This window comes from Cyprinodon variegatus, unplaced genomic scaffold (assembly GCF_000732505.1).
Source record: "Cyprinodon variegatus isolate N-32 unplaced genomic scaffold, C_variegatus-1.0 Scaffold225, whole genome shotgun sequence".
NCBI lineage: Eukaryota > Metazoa > Chordata > Actinopteri > Cyprinodontiformes > Cyprinodontidae > Cyprinodon > Cyprinodon variegatus.
Genome location: NW_015150678.1, coordinates 719,683 through 731,132, shown reverse-complemented (window position 1 = coordinate 731,132; position 11,450 = coordinate 719,683). Strand labels below are relative to the sequence as shown.

General features: G+C 40.8%; 1 protein-coding gene across 2 annotated transcripts in view; it reads right to left on the bottom strand.

The window, feature by feature from the left end:
* Positions 1-2,762: 2,762 nt before the first annotated feature.
* Positions 2,763-11,450, bottom strand: part of LOC107088625 (malate dehydrogenase, cytoplasmic) — a 13,523-nt gene continuing 4,835 nt past the window's right edge. Inside the window, exons 1-9 of one of the 2 annotated variants that reach the window (XM_015380924.1) lie at positions 10,060-10,228; positions 9,139-9,237; positions 8,667-8,763; positions 7,884-8,059; positions 7,195-7,317; positions 6,081-6,257; positions 5,896-6,009; positions 4,196-4,285; positions 2,763-3,209 (exon numbers count right to left, since the gene is read on the bottom strand). In XM_015380924.1, the coding sequence (XP_015236410.1) occupies positions 3,087-3,209; positions 4,196-4,285; positions 5,896-6,009; positions 6,081-6,257; positions 7,195-7,317; positions 7,884-8,059; positions 8,667-8,763; positions 9,139-9,237; positions 10,060-10,062 (1,002 nt within the window). In that variant the 5' untranslated portion in view covers positions 10,063-10,228 and the 3' untranslated portion in view covers positions 2,763-3,086. Of the gene's footprint in view, positions 3,210-4,195; positions 4,286-5,895; positions 6,010-6,080; positions 6,258-7,194; positions 7,318-7,883; positions 8,060-8,666; positions 8,764-9,138; positions 9,238-10,059; positions 10,229-11,450 lie in introns of those variants that run through there. The other variant, XM_015380922.1, reaches the window with a different exon arrangement.

Here is an 11,450-nt window from a genome sequence, read left to right as displayed (position 1 = left end):
TTAAACTTAAATAAAATTAAAAAATCAGTTAACTTTTTTTTTTGTCAGTGGCCCTAATCCTCTTCCGTAACTTTCAGATACCAAGAAATCTTTAGAAATTTAAAATGGCCCGTTTAACATTTATTAGCTTGACTGAATTTACATTTTAGATGTCTCAAACGCATTTCTTACTAGTTAAACTGAACATTTTCCTGTCTTAAAAAAAAACAAACAAACAAAAAAACATTTCAGATATCTAAAATATTTCCCATTTATGTGTATTGGGCTTTTACTCCCAGATAACTTAATAACATTCTTCCTATCAAAAAAAAATAAATAAAAATAATTCCTATCTAAAACTGAATTCCGACAAGGATGAACTCTAATTTCACATTTCCATAATAGAGTTAATGCTAGTCAAAATTAATATTTCAGGTATCAAAAATGAATAGAACATTCTAGATATCCAGAAATCCAATTGTTGACATCATTTCTACTTGTAGAAATATAATTACAGATATCAACTATTGATATATGACTACCGGTAGTTAAATTGGAATTTCAGATATCTAAATGTTTATAATTCCTATCTAAAATGCAGTTTTAGATGCTCAAAAAAAGTATATTTTGACTAATATTCAAGAAAATAATAGGGTTCCATTTTAACGTAAAATAGGCAGGCTGACTAGTCACATTTCTATTATAGATAGCACTAAAGCATTCTACCTTGTCAGAATTACAATATTCTTAGTCAGAATTGTATTATAGATATAACTAATTACATTTCTACCAATAGAAATTTTATTTTAAGTAATCTGGAATCAAATTTGTACTAGTAAGAACTACATTTTAGATATCTACCAAAAAGAGATGCAGAGATGTTTGCCCCAGACAGGTGAGGAAGGTCGGCCCTGATGTTCCTCTCTGCAGTTATTTGTTGCAGTTTGAACGTGTCCTGTTTTCTAGATCAGCAAAACTAAACACAGATGGACACAGATGCACAAAATGGACAGAATGATGGTGGTGAATTGGTTGACTTGCAACTGCTTTGGAAGGTTGGACTTGAGTTGCTGCAGGAAGTAGAGTCTCTGCTGAGGATTCCTCCAAATAGACTTTTTGAGGAACGCCTTGGATCGTTGGTCCACAACCAGTTGGCCTTTTTTCCTGATTAGCAGAAATGCACCCGTAACTGTAGGGTCACCTGAACCGATGGAACTATGGTAATAAAGATGAATAATCTACTAATTTAATTGGGAAACCAAAACAGCATTGATCATTTCCGTCTTCTAAACATCACTCCCTAATTTGGTGCCACAAGAGTCTATTTCTCTGGTCGAATTTATAGTACCCCTAAATTCCCCCGGCTCTCTTCCTTCCATTTACGTTGATAAAATAGGACTCCTGAAAATCCATTTTGGCTGAAACCTTTCTGAAGGTTTGCTGCACTTACATTTTACATAAATAAAAGTCTAAATCTAATTCAAACCCCACATTTGAGTTCCAGTGGTCCCATAACTAAAACTAAACTAAACTTTTGAGTCCTCAAGACCATGAAATCCTCTGTAGCAACATTCCAGATGCAGTTGCATAAGTTAAACTTATACAAATTTGCTTTTGCTCGTCCTGCAAAAAAAAACAAAAGGAAAATAACTAATTTTATTAGAATTAGTGCATTTTTCCATGTTTTGAGAGAAGACCATTTGCTATTGGAATAAAATGTGTTGAATTAAGATAATGGAGTTTATTTTAAAGTGATTAATGCCTAGCTATCTTATTTGAAGGTCTATAAATACATTCCATTGGCAGATCCATTTTTAAAAGGAGCAAAATCAGACATATCCTGAGGAAGTTCAGAGTAGGAGCTAAATCACAGAGGCATCGATAACAAAATGAGAAAAATGGTTCTGCACACTAGTTGTAGCTCCAGTGTGCGGATCCATTTTTAAAATGTTAATATCCCAGATCCACTTATTCCTGCGCTTGAATTTAGGAAAAATACTTTTCTTCGTTTTTGTTGCAAAGCCTCCTTTCATAGTTTTGTTTCCACTTTTATTGCAAATGTATTTTTTGCTGCCATCTGCTAAAGTTTTGCCGTTTTAGGACACTATTATAACGTATAAATAAATAAAAACTCCCTCAGTAGCGTTCCAGAGCTACGACATAAGTGTTGCTGAAGCAATTAATTTGGTTATTTGTGATAAATTCATTGAAATAATCGTCAACTCGATTAATAATTGATTAACCTCTAAGTGGATTGTACAGAGCCTATAATTAGCTGAAAGAGGAACCAACTCAGAACTGTACTTATGTAAAATTATATATATATACATATATATATATGTATATATATAGAGCATTTAAGATTAAAAACATTTTTGTTTATGAATATGCTGTATCAAAGTTCCTCAAGTGAGTTTTAAATATTTTTCAAGCGTCTTTTTCTATCAGATTAATTGAATAAAAACATAAGATTGATGAGCAAAATAAACATTAATTGCAGCCCTAGTCATTAGGCTAAGAAAGGAACTTTTATTCATGCAGAACATGGAAAAAAATCTGCACAAAATTTCATATAAACTCTCAGCTACCTTTCCTCATAAATGTGAAATTATGCTGCCCTCATGTGGCTACCATTATGTACTGCAAGTAATAGCAGAACAAAACTTATGACCTGATCTGAGGTCAGATAAGTTATGTTAGCAGTCTGATTTTGAGTTTTTTGTTTAAACTAAGTGAAGTAATAATTGATTTGTTGAATGGGCAAAAAGAGACAAAACAGAGGGTCGGATTTTCTTGGTTTTATTGAAGAGAAGGTGGTTTGTTACAGTTTTTGCACAGCCAACATGTGCGTTTTCATCTACTAACAGAGATATTCTCTTGGTGTCTTGCATACAGAGGAGGCCGGGTTGTGGAGGTTAGAACAGATTTTCTGGAAACCTGAAGAAGGGCCCAAGTAACGCACTCGCACACACACCTTCCCACACACACTCAGAGGTGACACACAGACTGCAGCTCAGATGGCGTAACAGTGGAGGACATCTTCAGAGCCGAGAACAGCCAGCCTTTGGAGGATCTAAGAGCTGCTGTTGGCCAGCAGGGGGGGATAGTCAGTTGGACAGGAAGTCCATGGCCGTGTCTCGCTCCTCCACCAGCTCGGTGGCTGTGGCATCCATCTTGGCCCTGGAGAAGTCATTGATGGGGAGTCCATCCACTATTTTCCAGGTCTTGTTCTGCAAAGAATGACAGAGAAAACACTTATTTGTAGTTGTGCTTCAAACACTCTTATGTGGTATTTAAATGCTAAAAACAAAAAGATTTTTTCTCTTAAGTCTCTCAGGTGTTTAAAGTCGTAGGGAAGCGGCTGTTCCAATCGTTGCATTTCCAAATTCTCCCTAGTGGTGCCCGACTTTACACCAGGGAATAAAGTGAATGTGATTGGTCGATTATCAAGGGATTGTTGTGGCGGAAGGTTCACAAGCATGTTTGATTATGGCCGGTTTATTGGAAGCATCTTGCTAACCAGATAGCAACTTAGTGCTAGCAGGTTCCCAATGGGAAATTCCATTGGGACCAAGTAGCACTAAATTGGTGACTTAGAAACGACGCTGTCAAGGAACGCTATGGACAGAGGAAACATGCAAGAGGAGGAGAGTTTAGTGTCGGAGGTCGTGGATGAGTCTCCTCCGTCATCCATTTTTTATTTAGAGGAGGAAAGCGGGGACGAAGATGTTGTGGAAGAGGACGCCAGGGCGGCAGAAGCTTGGTTTGGTGTAGAAGGCTTCCAGCCGTACATGTTTGAGCCCTTGCCTCGCAACGCTGCCAGTTCTGTTAGCTCTACGCCTGCCGAAGACACAGACGTCCATCCCCGTGAACACTGGGACGCAACTTAGTGGGAAAGGAAAGTATTCTGATTTCTGATTTCAACCGTTAGATATATTAGCTGCGACATATGAATCAAGATGCTACCGAAAAAATTTGAATTTTTCCGAATTTAGGTGTACAAGCTGACATATAACTAACTGGCCTGCATAAGATAATTAAAAAAACAAAGATTTTAAGACAGGATTTTTTTTTTTAATTAGAAAATTTTAAATTTTGGGGATAATATCATCTGAAACATGTTTAAGCCAGAATGATTTGACATTTAAATATGACTTCCCTATGACTTTAAAATTGAGAATATATTTTTCCAGAGCAAATATTTACAGCAGCTCACCTTGATCTGGACCGGGAAGGAGTAAATGAGGTCCTCTGGGATGCCATAGGAGTTTCCAGCAGCATACACACCCATAGAGATGAACTCACCCTGCCGGAAACCAAACATAAAGTTCAGATAAACAAAAACGAAAGCGGGTGGAGCAAAACAATCAGAAAAAGGCAGAAAAAAGAAAACATCAGAACTATGGAGGAGATGCAGAGATCTAGTAGGATCTCAGCTGATAGGACAACTAAGGAAGAATAGATGGGTGGCAGATGTTACAAGGTGATGGATCAGCTTAGTCAAAGTTCAAACCTAAATTTAATGTGAGAAGACTTGAAGACTGATACTGAGAGAAATGCTCAAGGTATTTTTGCAAGGATCAGGTTAAATGTTTATACGCCAAATATGGAAAGCTGGCTGAGAGAGAACCAATCAAAGGCTCCGTTTTGGAAGAGCAAATCTGTTCAAAAGGCTGTGAATAATGCTGTCAGTAAGGAAGGAGGTAGGAAAAGGAAGCAGGACGCTTCCTATCATCGATCATTTAGCATAGGAACTCCCGATGTTCCTATCTGCCGCTAGGAGCAGTAATGGTTACCCACAATCCTTTGCCTCCCTCTCACAGTTGAACAAAGATACATCATTTCTTCACCCATGCTCTTTGTGATACATGCTAATGTACACAGCTTCGTAAGTTTAAGCGCAAGTTTTATAACAAAGTGCTTCGGTTGTTCGCTACTTTACAAATAACTTGTGTTTTATTTGTAGCTGATTTCCAGAGCGCTGTAATCTCAGCTTGACCAGCGTCATCGATGCGTGTTCATCTGTAAGACTGTTCAGATTGAGAACAAACAGTCTGGACCTCCTTTCCTACCCTGGATAGAGTTCTTACTATCGACTAAGGCTGCAATTAACCATTATTTTATAAATCGATTACCGTAATTTTCGGACTGTAAGCCATGATTTTTCCCCCCATTTTTCGACCTTGCAGCTTTTATAACAATGCGGCTTATCTATGGACTTTTACAGCTAACGGCCACTAGGGTAATACCTAAATCTATGGATTTTACCATCCACCATGTTGACGTCACATTTGTTTTAACACACAAGTACGGTAGCCGCGAACGCGGGAATACGGAGATCCTCCGGAAGCAGACTTCTACCGCGAGCGGTACGAGACAGAACGACAGCGAGAAAGACGGACATTGCGAGCGCAAGACAGTTTGTGTTAAACATAAAAAAACCTGCGGCTTATAGTCCGAAAATTACGGTAACCTGTTGATAATTTTTTCAATTAATTGATTAATAATCGGATAGTCAAAGGTTCCGTAAAGAAGATTTTTTGAAATCAAACCAGGTGAAACTAAAACTTTTCTACCTGAGGGGTTCTGGATGCTTATTCTTTTTTTTTTTTACAATTTTGATATAATTCCTGCTCTAAGTGGGTCGCTCTGTAAGCTAAAGGCACATTTTACAGTCTCTATACTCCAGTTAACAATTAACCGATTACTAAATTAGTTGAGGATTATTTCAATAAGCGATTAATCCTGATTAATCAAATGAATTGTTTCAGTCCTACTGTTGACCCGGGAAAGGAAAGGAAGCTGGAACAACTATTTGAGGCGTTCAGAAGGAGCAACAGCCTCTCTGCTCCTTTCTCCTCTCAGTAACTATTTTAGTCAAAGTGATAACTCCCTTTACTTTCTGCACACACTGACCTCCTTGGTGCCAAACCAGATGTCCCTCATGTGGTCACAAATGGCCTTGGCCGCAGACATGGCGCTGGACAGCTTCCTGGCCTTGATGACGGCGGCGCCTCTCTGCTGCACCGTCTGCAGGAGGAAGGAGAGTCAGAAAAGGCCTCGGCGCTGCTCCCGTCTTTGAGAGGAGGCCGAGCACTCACAGAGATGAAGTCGCCTCTGAGCCAGGCGTCGTCCTTCACGGCGTCGTACGCGGCCTTCTCGCCGCCGCCCACGTTCACCTTGGCGTGATGGACATCGGGGTACTGAGTGGAGGAGTGGTTCCCCCAGATGATGACGTTCTTCACGTTGTTGGAGGACACGCCGCAACGCATCGCCACCTGCAGGTCGGGTAGAGGTAAAACAGAGTTTTAACTGGGCTCAGTTTCTTCCTCACAGATATAAAGAACCGTGAAAAACGGTTCTGATTGGGGGGAAGGTTCAGTGTCTGGTGATCAGAAATGTTTCTCCTGTAATGATTCCCATGAGGAACCAGCAAGGACTAAAATCTGTCATTTCTATTCGATTTGAAGCAAAATGCTCCTGAAATGTAGCCTAGAAAACTAGCGCCACCCGCCAGCGTCCAATATCATTTTCCCCTGTGAGTGGTCTAGCCTCGATCAATGCCTCAGGCCCTAGAACTGGCTGGCCAATCACAACGCAGAGATGTGTTTCGAATGTCTGGATGCAAAGCGGGCGGGGTTTTGAGGGCGTGAAGACAAAGCTGCACGACGCTGGAGAAAGCACAACAAGGAAGATGGCAACAACTATTAAACAGTTCTGGTTTGACTCAGTTTTGGAAGGAATAGATGAGAACAACGGATTGTTCTCATCAACAATCTTCCAATTCATCAGGGCCAGACTAAATTACACATTTAATCTCACATTTAGTCTGGTTTACCAGGCTACCTGAAATTGAAAACATAAAAGACAAAAGGGTTCATACGGCAAAAAAGATCTAGATTTCCTAAAGTAAGTGTATTTACCCTTTCTGAAAAAGTTTAAAAAACAATCCACTGGACTTTGTTTCCAAGGTTTGAAGACGTTTCGCTTCTCACCCAGGAAGCTTTCTCAATTCAAAATGTCTGGATTTGCATCGAGTTTGAGGCTTTATATAGTGGACCAAAAACAAGGCCTGAACCTTTGTATGATTGTGGAAGGCCGGTGGTTAAAGGGGGGACTGACCTTCCACAATCATAGACAGGTTTCAGATATTACAGGCTAACAATGGAACAATGGAAAGCCTTGTTTTTGGGTTCATCTTTTTCTGGTGTTTACCTGGGAGCATGCTCTGTTGTGGTCCAGTCGGGTCAGGCAGGAGAAGTTCTCTTTGGGGATAGATGGAGCCGACTTGGAGGCAATCAGACAGTTTGTGTTTGCTGGGTTTCCAACAACCAGAACCTGAAGGGAAGAGAATCAAACAGCTCAGTGAGGAAGGGAGAAACTGCAACTGCATGCAGCTCATGGCAAATGACGCCCCCTGCAGTTTGTAAAATATACATTAAAAAATATAACATACCTACGCCAGAATTTTATGACTCCTTCTTGGTTTTTTCTCCTTTTTAAACGGCTTAAATGTTTCCGATAACTAAACAATATCAGAGTGATTCTATACAGCAGTTTGCAAATGATTACTTCACTAATCAAGGCGCTTAAAGGTCCCCAAATTAACAGGATCCTGGGAGACAAAGTAATGATGTATGTGACTTTTCAGATGTGGACTGACTGTTCATAGATTTGACCCTTTGCAGGAACATGAAGCCTGCGTGTTGCTGCTTCCTCTGGCCTTTCCTGACCAAAATGGCTCATCGCAGCACTTTCATGTCCTGTTTTGATTAGCAGCTAAATGCAAAGAACCAAGTTAAAAAAATCCTGCTACATTATTCCCCCTAAATCTGGAGTAAAGCACACAGAGTTTAACAACCATACATCTAGAAATGGAGTCCAAAGAAAGCCTGCGGCGTCACCTTTACAGTCTTCTTGGCAAACTTGTCCAAAGCGGCTCCCTGAGTCTTGAAGATTGCCACGTTGGCTTTAAGGAGGTCCTTCCTCTCCATCCCCTCCTTCCTGGGCATAGATCCCACCAAGATGGCGGCGTCGATGTCCTTGAAGCCCACCTCCACCTTGTCAGTAGGGATGACCTCTATAGAAGCAGGGAAAGGAGTTTTTGGATATGTTTAACTGCTCCAAAAACTTTAACAGAAGGTTATAAACCTCAGCAACTATGAGCTCATCAGGAAGTTTTTTATTTTTTATCTACTGTGTGACTTGGGATGGATACTATGCTACTGGTCTCAAAGCTAAGAAATGTTGATCTGAGGACCTCTGAGAGATAAAGTCCTGCTGCTTGGACTGATCCTGCTGATGATAAGTTAGCTGTTTGCTCGCTCGACAGAACGCTGCTATCAGGCTGAACTTCAATCTGTGCTAAGTCCTGCTCTCGGTGCATTGTTGTGCCACCACAGCTCTGATTGGCCGCTCTGGTGCCAGAACCAGCATCCAATCAAAAGCCTTGTTTTTGACACTCCTTCCTCCTGTGTGCACTTCTGAAGGACAACGCAGAGACATTAAGGACAGCGTGCAACTTCAGCGATCTGTTTGGATCGCTTTTTTTTTCTTTATTAAAACATCCTGGAATAAAGTGGATTATAGGAATAATCAGTTACTGAACATGTCTTTAAGCCGAGAAACTAAAAATAACATCCTCCTGTTTCAATGGGAGGGGGGGGGAAACTAAATGAAGTGCTCACCCCTCAGAAGTGGGAGAGCACAGTCCTGCAGCTCCATGACCACTCCATCCAGCACAGGCAGCATGGGGGTGATGTCCAGCAGGATCAGGATGATCGGCTGATGACAGGACGGGAAAAACAAGGAAATAAATCAAGGACTAAGCAGCCACAGCATTCAGAATGTTGGTCTTAGTTTGGATCTGTGGGATTTTTATTTTTACGAGGGTAAAGGTTTCTCTTTCAGCTCAGCTGCAGCGTGTAAAACATTACATTTTGAGCAAATTAAAGTAATAAAAGCATTTAGAGAATTTTCCAAGGACCATCCTAAAGTTGATATGGATACAATGTTTCAGTAACCACTGATTATCAGAATAGTTTGCAACATTATTGTTTCTTTTCTTCCCTGAATCATGCTTATTGCTAGGATGCATACATGATTCACTGTAACGCCGTTACGTAACGTCATAAAATAAAAGCTGAGAGTGAATCTCACCTGCTCCTTCCCAAACACATCTCCCTTTGCGATGCTGTAGAGCAGGGAGTAGGCGATCTGGCCGGCAGCACCAGTCACCACAACACGGATCGGTTCAGCCTGGAGGGGGAAGAAGAAAACCCGTTTTATTGAGTTAATGAATTAGTTGAACGTGTCATGGCAGCAGCCTGCACTGCTGGTCGGATCGCTCAGTCGGAGCGTTTTAACATTTTTATGTAAGGAGGGTAAACTGGTTTAACCCTGCTGTTAGGCTGCTGGTTCACAAGGTCATCTTCAGCAACTAGTCCCACAGTGAAGCTCTGTCCTTCACACCAAGGAGAAACACGTCACACTGCAATTCCTTTACAAATACAATATTGATCTGAATTCCAAAAACAAGTCATTAGTTTTGAATTTTATCGGTTTGCAGACATCTAAACTTTAATCATCACATCTGTTCCTGTAGATAAACCAGCTAACATCATATTTTCCAACAAAAAACTAATAAACAAGTGGTGCTTTTAGTGGAGATTTGACCTAATCAAGTCGATCCTGATTGGTTGATCGCACAGATTGAAATAAAGGGGGCCCGGTGACGTCACAATGACGCCACCGTCAGCTCCTATCAAAGCGGATGCAGATGTATGAAATCTCCGCCGAGCAGCGGCATAAAATTAATCCGCACCGCTGTCATTTTCATTTTAATTTAATTTATTAATTTGTAATTATTGCATTCATGCACGTGCCAACATATCAACGCTGCAGTAGCTGCGTCACATCCCGTCCTTCAGTTAGCAGAGATCAGAAATTATATTAGCATTTTAGCATCATTTAGAGGAGCGCTGTTCCCGCCGTCTGCGTGACATTTGGTTCACATCGAAAAACAGAAACATTTAAAACACGATATGCTGACGTTTTTAAAGCATAACTGGAGCGTCTTACCATTTCTAGTAAAGGATGGAGTTGGTTGGCTCGGCTGCTGCTCTCCCTGTTCAGAGTCGGACTGAGAGCGGAGGGGTCACCTCTATGGGTGTATGGAAACACGGACGTTGAAATGACACTCCCCCTTAAAACACGGGACTTGTAGTCATTTAGTAACAGCGTCCCATTGTTTTTTCACGGCAACCTCTTCTAAAAGAACACAGTATCCCAGAATGCATTGCTCTGATCAAACCGCGCCCACTTGTGCCACATAGATGAACGATTTTCTGAAAAGACTCCTTTTTGAGAGTTTCTTTAAACTGCAAAGCAGTGACATCTTGTGGCAAGAGGCGGTATTACAGGACTTGCTTTTGAGACTTCCGCTTTTTAACCGTTTAATTCCAATGAAACGGTATGATTTTTAGTTTCTGTGAACTAAATAAATGAAATAAATAGTGCTCTTTCTCTACCACGGCTATAAACATTTCCAAAACAACTATTCAATCAGAGATAACATCCTCTTTCTTTTTTTAAATTGATTTTCATAGCTTTATGTAAACATCAACACAAGTTACTGAAGCTGCTACCCCTGTGACCCGACCCCGGATAAGCGGAAGAAGATGGATGGATGGATGGGTGGATGGATGGATCTGTGTCTGCACCAGATAGCTCTATCGTTCACGGTTGGATGAGGTTTTTGAGGACCCAAAGGCAGAGATCAGGAGGCAGAGTTGAGTCTTGCTGATTTAATAGTTAAGTGTGGAACCAGAAATGAGGAAGCAACAAACACAACAAACCAGCACAGCAGAGCTGAGGTATATATAGGGAGACTGAACCAAGACAAGCTAACCAGCAGATATGAAGCAGGTGTGTGCAGGACCAACTGGGAGAAAGTGAAGGGGAAAGGAACTCAGCATTGGTAGAAATAAACTACAAAGACACAGAACACAAACGTAAAAATAAACCCAAGCAGAGGGCAGAACCCTGACACTACCTCTCTGGTTCTTTTTTCTGAAAAGAGATCAATTGAGACAAACTCTTTAAATCACAGTTCGCAACTTCTAGAGAGAGGCACTGTTCGAAAACCTAGCACGGGTCCTCCAAGGACGCGGTCTACCTAGACTGGATCCTTCGAAGTCCTTGAAACTAAGGAGACCGGAAGAGTTTTGGCTGTAAATTCGACCAGGTCTACCCTTTGGTGTGTTTTACCGCCATATGCTCTGTTGCTTAGCAACCGTGAACGTTGACACACAAAGAAGGAAAAGAATGAATACAGAAGTTTCCAAAACTGTTTATTTATTTCTTTTTTATTGTGAAGTGAACAAAGACTAAACTCACAAGAATCCCGAATGGAATAAAGGTTCCAACCACCGGGAGCAGGAACAAATCAAATCAAATGTAATGATAGAAAC